Source organism: Lonchura striata, chromosome 3 (assembly GCF_050655825.1).
Source record: "Lonchura striata isolate lonStrDom1 chromosome 3, ASM5065582v1, whole genome shotgun sequence".
NCBI lineage: Eukaryota > Metazoa > Chordata > Aves > Passeriformes > Estrildidae > Lonchura > Lonchura striata.
In genome coordinates, this window is record NC_140705.1 from 87,529,733 (window position 1) to 87,546,180 (window position 16,448).

The following is a 16,448-nucleotide window of genomic DNA, read 5'->3' on the forward strand; positions in this document are numbered from 1 at the left end:
TGGAGCAGCTATGGACTATCTCATGATGTCCTTATTGGAATTGAACCAAGCTCTTACTGCTTTAATGCTACCTTGCCCAGCAATCCTTGTTTAGGGAAAACCACAAACACATGATGAAAGAGGTCGAGTACTCTGTGTTTTACTTAAAAACTAAGTAAGGAGTTTAGATCTTTGAGCATTCTTTGAGCTGGGCCCAGTATGTGGAGTTTTAATCTCACAGTCCTTGTCAATGTTCCTACTCTAAGTGTCACTCAAGGCCCTTCTGGATCCCAGTGGACTTTCCTTTTCAGTAGGGATGCAGGAATGCTACTCCCTAGGAGCTGCTCATGGCTGAGACAGATCCTCCCCTCAGCAGCTTGACAAAATGTGATTTACATTCTTTAACTGATGAGGGGAAAAGGGAGGGCTGCCCCAGAAGGAATTCAGTGCCTTCTCCACCCTGAAGTGTTGTGTGTGCTCAGTTCAGTTCTGCTTCAGTTCTACTCCCCTTTATTAACTTCTTTCCAAAACCAGCCACTTTCTACCTAAAATGCCCAGATTTTTGCTGGGTTAGTCTGTTCATGGTTTGTATGTAGTTGGTGGTGGGGCATGGCCTTCTTTAGAGGATGTCTCAGAAGAAATATCTATTCTAGGATGTTCCACAGAGAAATACAGAGCCTAGAGAATCTCACCCCACAACTACTGTTTTGTGTCTGACCTTGGATGAAATCCATATGAAGCCTCCTTCTACCTTCTTGGTATTTTAAGAAGGCTCTTCAAATAATGTTGGCACATCTTGGGTTGTATCCTCAGCTGGATGGAGCTACTTAGATTACAGAAGGCAAATTTGGACCACATATATCAATTAAATTATTTTGGAGTCTCCAAGAATGTTGGAGTCCAGATCTTCTGGGTGATGTATGAAAAACTGGGTGAAACTTCATTGCTATAAGTGTAGAGAGTATCAGACCAGAAGGTTTATTAATGATCTGTGCTGGAACTGAAAGGTTTGAAATAGAGATTTATGTTTTTAAATAGCCTATTTTGAGTCATTTTGAGTTTCTCTGTGCCCTTGGTGCCCTTGGTTGTTGGAATCCTTGTCCTGTGTGGTGCTGGGAGTGCCCTGATCACCCCTGCTGACAGCACTGGGGGCTCCAGTTCAGTGAGGCTGTGTCTGTTTTCAGGGAGCAGCACAAACACTTTCTGAAATTTTTTCAGTGCTTATTTAATTATGTACCCATCTCTCAGCTAGAGCATGATATCCTGGGGGCCTCAGAAGGAAAACAAGATCCTGGAATCCACTCTTAACTGCCTGGTCTTTGGAGTGATGGGTTAAAGCAGACCTCCCTCATGAAGGACGGGCTGCCTGATTTTAGTGACCTGTGCATGCTTTTCCAGCCTGGGAAAGAATATTCTTGGGAATAAAGAAGGTTCGGTCTTGCCTCGTTTGTGCGTTCCTGATGTGCCCCACAGGCTGATTGTGGCATTTGGTAGCACAGCCTGTTCCCCCTTTGCTGGACTTTTCAGGGTGCTTTGGGCTCGATGTCCTGGAGCATGGACAGCCAGAGGAGTCATAACCACAAAGTGGTGAAGGGAAGCAAAGACAGAGACATGAAGCACTCTTGGGCCGGAAAATGCAGAAACAGTATGGTTCTGTTTGTGGAAGGAAAGATGGGACTGGGAGAGGGGAGAGGGTATATTGGAGGTCAAGGGAGTTACAGCCTTGCTGAGTTACTGCCTTTATTATTTTGGGATTGATTCAGCAGCTGAAACAAAAAGCCAGAACATAAGTGAGTGTGCTGCCCTGTCTGCCCTGTCAGGACAGGGGCACTCCTGTCCCTGGAAATGTGCTGCAGTTCAGCAACACAGGGGCTGAGCAGGGAGAGAGCCTGGAAACACCTCCTTGGGCTTCAGGCTGAAATTGGGACATGCATTTTCCAGTCTTTTTAAGCTTTATGCTTACAGCTTGAGTTTCTCAACCCAAGGGTTCTGTACAACTCTTGAGTTTCTACACAGTGTTTTGTAAATACTTGCAGAGTTTGACCTGTGGGGATGTTTGATATGTATGTTCATTTGTCATCCAGCCCTGAGCCTCTCCCAGGGTGCCCCTATTGACTCTGATCAAGCCACTTTCCCCATGTGGAAGCTTAGTGTGAGAATCTCACCCTGTTGAGAGTGACAAGATGTGGGTGGACCCTGACAGTTCAGAGGAACTTCCATTCTCCAGTTTAAATATTGACTTAAAATGGCATTTAAAAAAATATTAAATGTCTATTGTGCTGCTGTTAGGAGGGAGCTGAATGTTGCTCAGAATAAATTCAGTTTGGTTACATTTTCTCTAATTTTCTCTCTTTTTAGTAATAATCATTGTGCTAAAGTGAAGAGCTGGACTGGTGAGATGGTCTGAGGCATCAGCAGGGGAGAAGGACCAACTGGGAGGGAAAGTATCCTGCAAAGAGGGTCATGGAATGGCTTTCTGTGCTTGTCCAGCCTTGGTTTCAGAGGGCTACCAGAAAGGAGGCAGTGTGTGATTTTGGTTTCTCTGAGGTACATATCTGATCTGTGGGATGAGGACACCATTCTCATTGTCACAGTGGTTGTATCCATGCTTGTCACCAGAACTATGTGCTCTGGGGTGACCAGGAGATGGGAGTGTCTGTGTCCCCTTTTCAATCCTGTCACACAATCAGTGGGAGTTAGAGATGAATTTACAATTTACCTTTAATGCCAGGAAAGCTGCAATAGATTGAGCTATGTGTTAGCCAGGGAACAGTATTTACATAGGTCATGAGACCATTTGGGGATTGCTGTTCAAACTATTTTTCATCATTAGCAGCACCATAAAAACTTCTTGATGGTCTTTAGTTAGAGTTACATGAATCTCACTACAACTTAGCATGTTTCCTGGAAGAATAGTAATTCTTGAAAAAACAATGTTTGCTTTAAAGATAAATGTAACTATTAGGAAGTAATTCCAGATGTGTGGTTATGGCAGAATTTCAGGGATTATAGTCATAGCTGTTTAGTGAATTACATTATTGCATTTAAGAGTAGCCAATGAATTTTTTAAAAATTAATTCATTCTTCAGATGGGCTGAATAAAACTGTTTGATTTCTATTATCTGAGAAACAGAGCAGAATCTGGTCTATTTATGAAAGTAAACACAAAAGGTCTGACCCCTGGATATGGCCTGTCTGAGAAAATGCTCTTCCTGGTAGCTGATTTTTTTCTTCAAACCATTTATTCTTTTTGAAGACAATGCCAACCCCCCTCCCCTCCCCCCCGCTCAGATTATGCAGTAGGTTTTAAGGAATGCTTTGAAACTAAATGGTTTGATTTCTTTTGTCTCATGAGGTTGTCTAGCATGGTACCCATGGCAGAAGGCAACAGATTTATTTATTTATTATATTTTATCAATGGGGAAGAAGTTCAGGAATTTACAGATTTTTCTTGAACCATCGTGGTGGGCCTGTGGATTCAGGGCCTGGAGCAGTTCCATGCTATTTATTAGTTCACCCCTGTGCATCCTTATCCCTGGAATTGCCTGCTAATGTCTTGAAGCCAAGTGCAGCAGTACTGGCAGATGAATTTAAGAGGATGTGGATTAACTGAGAAACCCCAGTGCCTGCTTTCTCTGGTTTTAAGAGCTATATGTCATCCTAGAGTGAGTCTGAATTGTGAATAGCAGAGGAATGGTGACCTTCCATTTCTGAAATGCCTTGTTCCCAGTGTGTTTATCCACTTCTGAGAGTGAGTTGGCTTGCAGGATGCTGCTTGGGATGTTGGCAGCTGAATTCTGGCTCTGCGGAAAATGTCATTTCTTTATTAGATGGGTTTCTCAGCTCAAAGCCAGGCCAGGATGTTTAAGTGACAAAGGTTGTTTCTGCTGGAAAATGGGCTTCCCTCTGTCCCTGTGCTCTGTGGTGATCTGTCTGTGGATGCTGGTGAGTGCTTAATGCAGAGGCTTAAACGAAACCTGTAACTATATGTGTGTTACACGTATGTGTGTGCTGCACACACACCCAGAGGGTTTTCAGCATGGTCCTTCAATTGCAGGGCTGATTTCACAGGTGGATAACATTCAAGGTCATTAACAGTGAACTTGGCTGCATTAAGGGCTCCAGGAAAATTCTGAACTCTTTTCCTGTTACTCCCTGAGCAGTTGCTGGTGTTGTTCATGTCAGATCAGGACACCCTTAACATAGAGACAAGATGTGCTGCTGTAGCTTGTCCCACCTCCTGGACCTCCATCCCTGCAGGAGCCTGCAGGTTTCTGCCAGGACTCGTGTTTATCTTCCCTCCCTGTTCCCAGGGGCACCAGTGGGTTGTGCTGGATCAGAGCTGCAGCAGGACTCTGTAGCTGGGTCTGTCTCTGGAATTAGTATTCCATTGTGCTCTCCTCACCTTGCTTTGCTGCAAGGTGCTTATTTTTATCCCTGCAGATTTATCCTGCTCCACTATCCCTGTGGAGGGGAGCTGCATCCCAGAAAAGGGAGCCTGATGTCAGGGAGCGAGGCGCTGCTTTTATTAGAATCAGAACAAGGATGCAGGTTTTCTAGCCCTATAGGTGTGAGATAACAGGCCATTTCATGCTCAGTTTAGCTTTATCTGGGATAGATTTTGCTTGTGTGATGCTCAGTATGCGAGAAGTGATAAAGCACAAGTTACAGTTTATTCTGGATCAGGTTGCATGTATTTCTAAACAGCAGCGACACATAAATAAATTAAATCCCATGGCTTGTTCCATCTATATTAAATTACATGTCACAACATCCCAATTTTGGGTTCACTGATTTTTATGGTTAGAGCTGCAGCTTTTCCAGTGGCACATCTTCTCTTACTTGAGCACTGGTGAAAGTAGAAAAGATGGAAAACAATGCTGTCAAACCAGCCTGTTCCCACTTGTTTTTTATACCCTGGCTGCTCCGTGGATTTAATTGGAATTAACCCTGATTGCAGCCTGTGTACAGGGATCAATGGGAGGTTTTTGTCTAGGCCTGATGCTCAGTGAGGATCAGCTGTTGAGTGCTGTGCAGAAACGCGGCTGGTGGGATTTAATCCTTCTCCTCCCCCCCCGCCTTCTTTGCTCCATGCTTTGTTTGTTCCGAGCGGCAGGAGGCTCCGGCCGGAGCGGCTGATCCATCCCCAGCTCCTGCGGGATGCGCTGAGGGAGCATCGTCTCCGCGACCTTCCCCAGAGCCAGCTGTCCTTGCGTTCCCTCGCTCTGTTGGCAGCTTCCCATAATAAAGCGATTCCTTCCCACCTTTCGTGAAGGTTGAGCACTGGCGCTCAGCCTTCGGGAACAGCTCCTTATGTAACAGCCGGCCCAGCGCGGCTCCGTTCCCGTGCCTGCGCCAGGCGCTGCGATTCGTCCGCGCGGAAGCACGGGACGGACCTGCCGTGGGCTGGGGACGGGGGCCAGCCGCCGGCTCCGACGTCCCAGGCCCGACGGGGAATTAACGCCGCTGGGGAGCCGCGGCAGCCGCGGCGTCTGTCGCGCTGAGGTGGATTGATGTCGCGACATGCGGGTGCCGGGAGGGGCCGGGCCGGCAGGTGGCGCCAGCGCGGCGGGCGGGGGGGCCGTGAGGGGCGGCTGCGGCCCCGCCCTGCGCTCCGGGCTGCCAGGGAGGGCGGCTGTGTGGCTGATTTTATTTTTTTTTTAATTTTTCTTTAAATGTTATTTTAAAATAAGAAAGTGAGATAAAAGAGAAAAAGGACAAGAGAAGCCCCGGGCGGGGCGCCGTGAGGGGAACGAGCGTCTCGCCCAGGTAAAAGGGCGGTCCCCTGGCTCCCCCTTGCCCGTGTATTTTAACCGCGTTTCTGGTAATGATTGCGTTTTGCAAAGGTGTTTCTTTCTGTGTGTTTCTGTGTGCCTGAGGAGCAGCCTGTGCTCCTCAGGGTCTTGCTGAGCACTGAAGGGTGAAAGGGATTCTCAGCACTGCTCCCACTGGGCTCACAGCTGTGCGTAACCTCCCTCCTCCTCCAGAGGTGTCTGCCTCTCTTATATCTAGTACTGATAAATACATGGAAATCCTAATCAGAAAACGGAATAAGTATGCAAACAGCATATGCAAACTCTGAAAGAGGAGAACCTCACCCCGAGGGTTGCGTTGGTGGGTGCCATGTTGTTCCTGTGGAGAGTTCAAAGTAATGCATCATTTAGTTGGTTTTATCTAGATTAGTTCATAAATAAATTGCCAGAACCAGTCACAAAGTCGGTATTTGCATGTGGAGACAGAAATATTTCTTCAGACACATGTTAAAAGGCTCCTGCTTGTCAAATGCTTATGCAGCTTTTTGAGAATTTGTATTTTTTCCCCCATCAGTTATTTGCACCATTTTGTAAAGGTATGGAGGTCATCTTTGTGCTTGAGGATTTTCTTAGCTGAGTTATCCACAGCTCCATATGCTTTAGCCAACACTCACAGATCTCTAAAGCCAATGGTCTGCTTTTGAAAATGACAGTTGTGGAAGTGTTTTGCTGCTCTATTCCATCCATGTTCTGCTTTATGGAGCCGAACATGACAATCCTGGATGTGTGTATGCAGCAAAGCTTCTGGCTTTGGTAAAGCACGTTGTTTTTTGAGAATCTTTGTTCTCTGAAGGAGATGTCTCCTGTTCAAGTAAAAGTCACTGATTTTTGAAACCAAGGCTCCTTAGCTTGACCTTTACGAACTTTCTTCTAGTATATGTGCACCATCTAGATGATTATTTTTCTGTGTTCTTCTTTGACAGAGGGTTTTAGGAAGAATCTGATGGTGAGGAGAGGATAAGGAGAAGACTCAGGATGACGACAACGGTAGCGACAGATTACGACAACATTGAAATCCAACAGCAGTACAGTGATGTCAACAACCGCTGGGATGTCGATGACTGGGACAATGAGAACAGTTCTGCTCGGCTGTTTGAGCGCTCCCGGATCAAGGCCCTGGCTGGTAAGCACTGACCTCGGATTTAGGAAAAAAATAAAGATGTGTAACAAAGCTCTTCTTCAAGACACCTCAAAGCACATCTTCAACAACACATCTGGAAGTGTGCAAAACATCTCACTAGTCCTGGAAAGAGGAATGTGGTAGGTGGAGGTAGTTGTCATGCAGTAATGAATGATGGGACTATACATTCTTTCTGAAATGCTTGCTGTCTTCTGCTGAATTCCACTGTCATCAGCAGAGAAATGAAACTGGATTGGATCTTTTCTCATTTGAAACAAGGTTGCATTTGATTATTGCGTATTAAAGGCTATACATTAACGATATTTTTTATAGAGCAAAGATATTATGTCATGTCCTCTCAGCTCTGAGTCACTGCCCTGCAAAGCAATTTTTATGCATTCTGTAAATGATTTCCTGACTTTTATGGTAGCATGCCCACATTTCTGACCTCTGAACAAAATGTCTTGTCATTGTGGGATAGGCACGGAAAATAGCTCAAAACTATGCTGAGCTTTCTGCTGGTGAAATCTGAGCTCCAAGAATGGTTTTAAACCTGACACTTTATAAGGTGTTGAGACAGGTTTATCAAATCAGCTGCACTGAGACAAGGGTATCGCCTTTTCCATTTGTGATTCCAATGGGGCTGGGTCCAGAGTGCAGCATGCCCTTTCTGCTCTCCACTCCAGCCATGGAGATGCATCAGATGCCAAACACCTTTACGTGTCAGGCACAGGCTGGGATCAGGTGTGGAGATCAGCAACAGGGAAATGAAGTAGTTCATGCAGGTGGGCAGAGAACAGATCACATAACTCTTCCTGGGGAAAATAATGCTATTGACTTAATGGAACTGCTCACAGGGAGGGGACGTGTTAAATTTTGCTGCTTTTAATTTCAGCAGTTCCCATCACAGTGTGCATTTGGAATGATAGAGAAAATGCCTTCCCTGGGCAGGGCTGTGCTGAATGGGGTCAGAAGGAGCTTGATGGTACCTGTGGTGATAGACAAAATTAACCTCAGCTTGGGTTGCTTTATTTTAATAGTTTACTCTTGTTTGAGGAAGAAACTGTGATTTAATCCTGCCACGTTAATGGTTATAGGTTGTATCCTATTCCTTGGGTGGGAAATGCTTTTAGTATAAAGCCCATGAGACATGTTTGGGTCCCAGATCTCACCTTACTGCAGCTGCTTGTTCTACTTACTCTTATAGCAAGCAGAGCTCCCCACCTGAGTAATGAATAATAAACTTGAAACTCTTATTTCAAGGAGAAGTAATGTAAGGAAAGTACCTGAATTATTTAGCTAGCCTAAAACACATACCCATGTCAAAGCAAATAATTTTGCTGAAGATTCGATTCAGATATTTAAACATTTCCCCCACAGTATGGTGTATTTATTTTTCTTCTGAATAAGCATTACTCATAGTTATTTTAATTTGATACATTTCCATACTTGTAATTCTCTATGCTTGGTGCTGAGAATGCTGTGTGCTGCCAAAACTTGGCTTAGCATCCTGTATTGCTGCAGCACTGCTTGAAAGCTTAATCATGGTGCAGGGAGAGAGGAGTGAGAAGAGGTTTGTATTTCAAATCCAAGGTATAGTTAAAGGCTGAGCTATGGTACTCCTGGCACTGTTCAACGTATGTTTTCAGATATGCTGTCTGATGGGTAATCTTCCCCTTACATCTCCCTAGAAGGACACTGGTAGGTCTTTAACAATGCAGCCTGGAGCTGGGCTGGCAATAATCTCTGTCATTGTCCTCTTTCAGTGGAGACAGGCCCTTTCTGGAAAGGTGTTCTCTGATTCAGCTGCATGTCATAGGACTGGGCACAATGACCACTGGGTGAAAGCCTAGTGCACACACAGTCAGCTGAGGGATGTCAGGAGGTCCTTCTGAGCTCTGCAACCCCTGCATTTGACTGACTGTTGCACCATCACTTTCCTCTGTGTGAACTTCCCTGCTCTCTGGAGCAGTTGTGTGCCACCTTTGGGGTCTGGATTTACTGAACAGCACTTCAGCTTGACTTGGGTGAGTGCTGGCTCTTTGTGGGCATGAGCACCTCCCCACATCTCCAAGACTGGGCATCCTTCTGATAATAACATTTCCCACTCCAGAGGTCATGGGTGGGTTGTATCTCAAGAGTGCCTGTGGCTGTCCCCTTGCAGTGGGTCAGTGACAAGATATAAGAGAAGACTATCAACATCTTGCAGTCTATGAAATGCTCATGCATCATTAACCCCTTGTCCTAATATGAAATGTTCCAAATTAACACACCAGGCACTAGTTCCTTGAATTTCATCACCAAGATGCAAGCAGCTGTATTCCAAAGTAGAAGAGCTGTGGGCATGTTACACTGCCTGACTGATAGCTCTGTGTTCTCTGTGGGTGCAGGCACACTCTTTCCACACTCTTTCCACACTCTTCCACAAGCTGTGAAGTGCGTCTCTGGTGGAGCTTCCATCTCATGTTCATTCTACTTTACTGTTCCTTTAAGGTAAAGTAAGGTAAAGAGTGAGGAAATTATAAGTGAGGTTTGTAGCCAGAGTCTGATACTCTACTGTAGGAAGAATCCTGATGGCCCCAAAATTCGATCAGGATGTTGAAATATTTAAACAGCAAAGGCAGGAGGTGGTGGTCAGAATAATCTGTGATTGGAACAATGTCCTGAAGGAAAGCTCAGGTAAAGCAAGTATGATATAATAATAGGAGAAAAACAGTGTTGTTAGTACAGCAGCTGATAACTGATGTCATTAAAGCAGTCTGTGTACCATGAAAACCAGAATGCAAAGGGTTGTTTTGGTTTAAAACTAGGAAATCATCTGGGAACTCAACTTTCAATCAGAATCCAGATTTGGAGGGATATGCAACCAGATTGGTTGCCATTCATGTTGAGCTAATTCACTCTGCAACTGATATGAGAAGAAGGTAACTGATCCTTTCTTCACCAAGTAAGGTATCCCACTGTAGGAAATCATCTTTCACCTGTCCTTGTTCTCCGTAGTTCTTTAGAAGGTCTTGCTGGAAGACCAGGTAATTCTACCTGCTCTGTAGGAACCAAAAAGATATCATGTTTGTGCAAGATTCTTCATTCACAAATCCTCAAGGGTTGGATTTCATCTATCTAGGACCATTAGCTAACAGGATTTGTTGTGCAGCTCCTTGGTGCATGAAACTCTTGCAAAAAATCTTAAGAAACAGTTCAGTTGCTCAGCAGAATTTTTCATATTCAGCCTTTGGGCTGTGAGGTTCAGGTGTTCCATGCTTGCCAGCTCAGGTGCTGATTTCGGTAGCATGAGAGTTGTCACCTTTCCATTCCTTCAGTTAGCTAATTCAATATTAAACTTGGCTACAGTTACTCGCTTTTCTGCTCATTTATATTTTGCCCTTTTATCCTCTGGGTTCATACAAGTGACCAGAAGGTTTGCAACTCAGCTCTCTGGCCCATGAATTAAAACCAGTTTCAAAGTGTATTAAATGAGAGGACTTCCTAGTATGGGCAGGAGTGCATTCATTTTCCAGCTTCATCCAAGTGCCTGTGCGTAGGTTGGGGCACTCACTGGTGTTGCACGACGTGGTGTGTGGTGTTCGTGAGTCTTACAGGGCAATTGGGAGGCTGCATTTGTTGTGCAGCTCTCCTTAGTTGCCCATAATAGTCTTGTCATTCATGCCACTCACTTAAATTCTCCCAGCAGTAAGAGGGGAAAAGGCATTGAAATTGTTCCTGAAGTTACACTATTGAAAAGTTTCTCTTTTTAATATAGTGGAATAGCTATTTCATAAGGTTAAAAAAATTAGAGAAAACTTCCAGTAAGAAAGTTCTGGGTACCTTATGCGGGGCTAATTAGCCCATTGTGGCCCTGATATTTGAGCCATTCACCCCACAGCTGCAGTGCAAAAAGTCAGTAGAACAACCCCTCAAAGAAATGAAAAGGAAGATTCTGCTTCTAGTACTCTCCAGGTATCACACACCTGCCTGGCCCTGCTGTTGAGCACCTCTCTCATAGTGAAATTTCTGTTTCACTCTGAGCATACAGAATGAAGTTTCAAGTCTCAAACCAATAAAAAAGGGCAAAGTGCAATGATTTAAAGCTCAAGAGAATAAACTTTGGATTTGTTCTTGGCTTTGAAAGAGCATACTGAGAATAAGCTCTTGTAAGGTGTTTCCTAAGTATCCTGTACCTGAGCTATCCAGGACTTAAAAATCAGTCACTAATTTTAATGGCAGCAAGTGAAAGAAAAGAAGAGCTCAGCATTATAGTGACATTAATAAATCAACTTGAAAGTGCATGTGAAGGATTCACTTGAGACTAAACAGAAATATATGACTTAGAGCAGTGAAATCTGCTCTGCACTGGTGTGGAAGAGCTGGATATCAGCCCATGGGTTTGTTTAGAACTACAGGCCTAATGCATGCATACCCAGATGAGCATGAGTTTTACTCAGATAAAGGTTGATGGAATTATTTCAACAAAAGCTTTTCCACCCTATGCTTTTCTCACCCTATGCTTTCCTTCTGGATTTTACTTCTGGAACAATGTCTTCTGTCATTTCTGACTTCCCAGAATCCACAGAAGTGGTTGTTAGAAGCAGCAGTGTCATTTGGTGCGTTGTGTGTCATGCAGGCATGAAAGGAAGGAGCAGGGCAGCAGAGAGGCTGCTGTACTGCCACATGTCACCTGTGGTGCTGGCTGGGACTCCTGATGCACACTGTGCTCTTAGCAGAGAGTAATGAAAAGCTCAGCCCATCTGTCATTGTGCATTAATGCGTTGGCTTTTAAAGTTGCCATGGAGAACTGTTTCTAAAGCAGATAGCAAAAACCAGATGATAAATAATACTTTATTCTTAGCAGGTTTATTTTTAAAGATTATCAGCAGACTAACCCAAAAAGAAGAGCCAGTATCTCTGTGAAATACAAAATAACTTGCAAGTAGAAGCAAACAATGTATTCGAGGATCGAAAATGTAGCTTGGTACACAGGTCATTTGTATCTTGCTGCTGCAACAACGTGATCTTTGGTTTCAGTTGGGCACGGTTTGGGGGTTTGCCCTCTCTTTAAAATCAAAGAAGTCATGTTGCAAACTACAAGGAGGTGTAAATCACATTCTTGGTAGTTTGGTTAGATCCCTGGCCTTGTGTAGCCTCTTGAGTGGAGAGCCAACCTGGTGAGAAGTCCTACTGAATATACCTTAGGAATTGTCTGGAACTGCATGTGCTTGTCTGCACCATGGACAGGATTTATGAGTACTTAGTAACGGAGTGGTGCATGACAGTGGTTGCATCCTGGTGAATGACTATAATCTGGCATGCATTGTTCAGGCAGGATGAGCTGGGGCTGGAAAAAGAGGCTCATTGTCTCCCTGGGGACAGAGCAGGATAGGAGCAGTTCTGGCAGCAGCCCCACTCTGGAAAGTCTGAGTGCTGCTATCATTTTGTGTCTCCACTGAAATCCTTTCAGGACTAAGCACTGTTGAAGTGGACACGTATACAGGAGAGCCCAGCATCTTGCCAGCATGAGCCTGTGTTGATTGATACCCGGATCTTGGAATTCCTGTTCATTAAGATCCTGGGCCGGAATACAGGTCCGTATCTGCTTCTAATAGTTCCTTGAGGAGAACTCCAGGCATATGCCAGTTCTTATGCACAGAGGACTCTGTGCTTGGACAGCAATGCAGTAATTTAACAAAATCAGGTACAAGAGGATTCTGTGCTCTAGTTAAGCTTATATATAAAAATCCATCTGTACCCAGAGGAAGCCAGTGGAAAACTGATGCATGTGTGCTGACTCTGTGTGCATAGGTGTATTTACCTTTGGGATATTACTCGTGAAATGTGTATGTTGATAATCCTGCAACAGGTCAGTCTGCACAGTCATAGCAGGGCATTTCGATACCGTGCCACTGCACTGACTTCCAGAATGAGCTCCCTTAGGTGGAACCTATGCCTTTATTCCCAGAGCAACACAGCACACTGCTCTCCTGTCTACTCCAGTTTTCCTCATCCACTCATCCCCATGGCATCAGTGAAGAGTAAGAGCACCAGGGGACGTGCTTTTGGCTGCCCCAAAACACTGAGCTGAGGGGGAGGCAGTGTTCAGCATAAGCAGGGCAGGAGTTCTGGTGTGGGGATAAAGAGCTCTGGCTGCAGCAGCTGATCTGGGAAAGGAAAAATGCTCCCTGGGAGACACCCTCTGCGGAGTCAGTGAGAGCTGAGCCAGGCACTGTCTTAAGCCTGGGATAATATGCTGAAACTGACAATTTAGAGGAGACCTCCCAGTCAGATTGTTACCTGAATAAACTGGATTCTCCCCTGACTTCTCTGAGACCATGCTGTCTTACACCAGCTGAGAACCTGACCAGAGGTGGGCCTTCATGGGAAACCTGAAGACTGAGAAGGCTACAAATATTCTTTTTTGCTGGAGTCAATATTTTAGGGCTATTTAATACAGAGAAACCATGAGACCCTTCACTGTGATAATAAGATTGTTTTTAGATAATTTGCTGAATAATCTTGGAAATATAAAGGATTTCTTATTTTTAGAAACTATATGCCAATATTGGCAATATATATATTTTTTAAAGTTATGACTTCTCTCAGGGGTGAGCTTAGCTGTGGATGAATTTCAAAACCTAGTCATGAGTCTGTAATTCAAAAGAAGTCTTTCCACAAAAAATGCGTATGCAGAAGAGAATGTTCTCATCTCATGTCTTTAGCATCTAACTAGCAATGTTTCTGTTTTTATGTTATTTATTCAGCCAAATCTGCAATGTGCCTTGCATTTTTTCCTTCTGTTTGTTGCTGGGATACTGCCTGAAAGCACTCCCTGAAGTATAAATAATATCTAACAGAGCACACTGCAAAGTGAAATTCAGTGCAGGATTCAAACATGTTTACTAATTTCTGTTAAACTTGGAGCTCTTCTAATGGGGAAAGATTAGTGATGAAATCATTCCCTCAGATCAGAGCTTTGATTCTTATCTTGAGGTAATATTCTGGAGAGATATAAACCCAGATTGCCTGGAGATGAATTTCCTTGATGGGGAAAAGGTAAAAAGAACAGGAATGGGGATGAGAACCAGCCACATGGAGAGGGTGATGAAAATCCACTTTTAAGTTTCACTTCTTTGGTTTCCAGCATTCTCCCTAACAGTTTTGAGCTCTTTTAGCGAGCAATTTTGAGCTCTTTTAGTGAGCAAGGCAATCACTAGTATTTTTATTTTGCCAACCACTTTGTATGTGTGTGTTGTGTGAGGATTTTTCAAGTTTTTCTTCCTTTATTAAGCCTTGAAGGCAGAGAGGTGTCAAGTGACAGTGTTTGTACATCCACTTGTACAATGTATGCTTTTTTTCAATATATCATCTATAAATGAAGTTAGCTGCTCTGGAATAATAACTTCATGAGTTGGACACAGTTAATACTTGTCAATTGACCACTATGCTTTTTTGTGGAGAGTGGCAGTTTCCAGATAGGAACATACTCTGGCTTGTGGAGATTTTTAAAGATCACTGTATTCTGCTGCTCGTTTTCACCCAATTTCCATTTTGCTCAAGAGTAACAGGACATTGAATTGTCATGCCTGAGTGATTATGGTGTAGCAACAGTGCATCTGTGTTCCTGGTCAGACTGCAAAGAAAAAGAAAATGGTGCAAAAGGGAGGAAAAGGAAGGTGCACATTTCTGTGTCTCTCTCCTATACATATAAACATAGGTGCAATTCAGGTGGAAGAGAAAGGAGGGAGAGTCAATGACAATAATCCCAGCTTCTGAAAAAGTAAATCTAAACCCATAAGAATTTTCTGCATGAAAATGAACAAGTGTTTTCATGATAAAATTTCACAGCCAGCGAATGTGTTAAGTGTGTACCTGTGTAGTGTACTTGATATGAACAGGCTTTGTAAGGGCTGTCCATCTGTGTCAGGGAGCAAGCCAAGTGTATTTCATGGGCAACAAATAAAACCTGGGAATGTAGTTTCAGCTTTTCAGGGGTGACTTCCCTGTCTTGGTGAGTATGGGAAAAGCAGTACAGGTTGGAATGCAAACCAACAGAAATGGTATTTTTTTCTGAAGTGTTCTGCAAGTGCCTCCTGTAGCTCTTCCCTGCTGTCCTTCCTGGCAGGTGTTTGATTCCTGCAGTTAGCAAGGACATGCTGTTACAAAAGTCATGTCAACTTTCCTATTAATCTGGGACTACTGTAAACTGAGACCCGAAACCAGGTGGAACTGACCCAGTTTCAGTAATAAATTGATATTCTGGCCTGGTTTGTGAAAAAATTTCCCAAGGTTTTGGTCTCACATGTCACAACCTAGAGATTCACCTGGAGCCCAAAACTGGTTTGTACCTGGGACTCAGAGCTGAGTTGCTGGAAGGCCAGCCCAGACATGGCAAAAGGAAAGCATGTTAACAGACTCTTCTGTAATAAAAATCCTTGTCTCCTACTTTTTAATGGGCCTCTTTTCCTTGCCTTTGGATTGCATTTGCTCTCCAATGCAATGTGAGTTGCAGAGAATGTATCTGGAAGGGACTAGGAGGACCTGGTGACAGCATAGTTGCCGCTGACCTAAAAGCCCCTTTGAACAGAAACACTGAGATACTTTCTGCAATAGAAGTGTTACTGAAGAGATCTCTTGGTTTGCTTGTATTCATCTCACAAGCATGTGAGAGAGTTACCAAGTGTTGCAGGACATGGCAGGTTATAAACTGAAGGGTTCTGTTCCCTCCAATACCTGCAGCAGAGATAATGAGCTTGGCAGCTCATTTCTGCTTGGTGTGTGGGCTGCTGCTCCCTGCTTCCAGCATCTTAGATAAAAAACTGGAGGGAAACCAGCTAACTCTTCAGGATTCATGTTATGCAAATTGTCAAATAGGGTAAAAATAACTATTTCCTATTACGTTCTAGAACAATCCTCCAGCAAAACCTATTTTTCCTTGCTCCAATATATAAGGATAGATTTTGTTTTTACTGTGAGGATGGAGGCAAGTGTCATAATGAGTTTTCAGTTCCTAACTGTAGCACTTAGGGGATGTGTAGGAACTTTACCTACCTTCAGGAGAGGAGCAAAATGTTACATGATTTCTCTGGCATTTTAGTTTAATAAATCATCCTTTTTATCTTGATGGTTTTTTGGTGTTTTTTTTTCCCCCTAATTAGCCACAACTAGAGAATTTAGAAGAACAAGAAAGAGTAAAGAGAAAAGACAAGCGTGATGATTAACCAGACTCATAATTATTGTAAGCTTTGGCTTAGAAACATTGTTAATTCGGAATTTGGAAGGCACTTTTGTTGGATCTAGCATTAGTTTCTTCCTCAGAAACCCTAGTTTTTTTCCTTTGTGTCAGAGCCTGTTCACTTCAGCAGCATTTTTTAGAACCATGTAAAGACAGAGCCCAGGAGAGACCCTTTTATGTTCTGGGGTAAGCAGCTGTTTCTAAATGTCACTTGTACATTCATAATATTACTGTAATCAACCTCTCGCTCTCCTTGAGGCTTTGCAAAGCTCCGATCATGTCAACCAGGACACTCTGCATTATGGCTAAGTGG

The 16,448-nt window shown here is 43.8% G+C and overlaps 1 protein-coding gene across 11 annotated transcripts in view; it reads left to right on the forward strand.

Moving 5' to 3' along the window:
• SPTBN1 (spectrin beta, non-erythrocytic 1) overlaps positions 1-16,448 on the forward strand; it is a 114,401-nt gene that overhangs the window by 27,665 nt on the left and 70,288 nt on the right. For 8 of the 11 annotated variants that reach the window (XM_077781999.2, XM_021537672.3, XM_021537674.3 and 5 more), the window contains exon 2: positions 6,716-6,915. In XM_077781999.2, coding sequence (XP_077638125.1) covers positions 6,768-6,915 — 148 coding nt within the window. In that variant the 5' untranslated portion in view covers positions 6,716-6,767. Of the gene's footprint in view, positions 1-2,337; positions 2,440-5,366; positions 5,485-5,562; positions 5,749-6,715; positions 6,916-16,448 lie in introns of those variants that run through there. The other 3 variants (XM_085575731.1, XM_085575734.1, XM_085575732.1) reach the window with 3 other exon arrangements.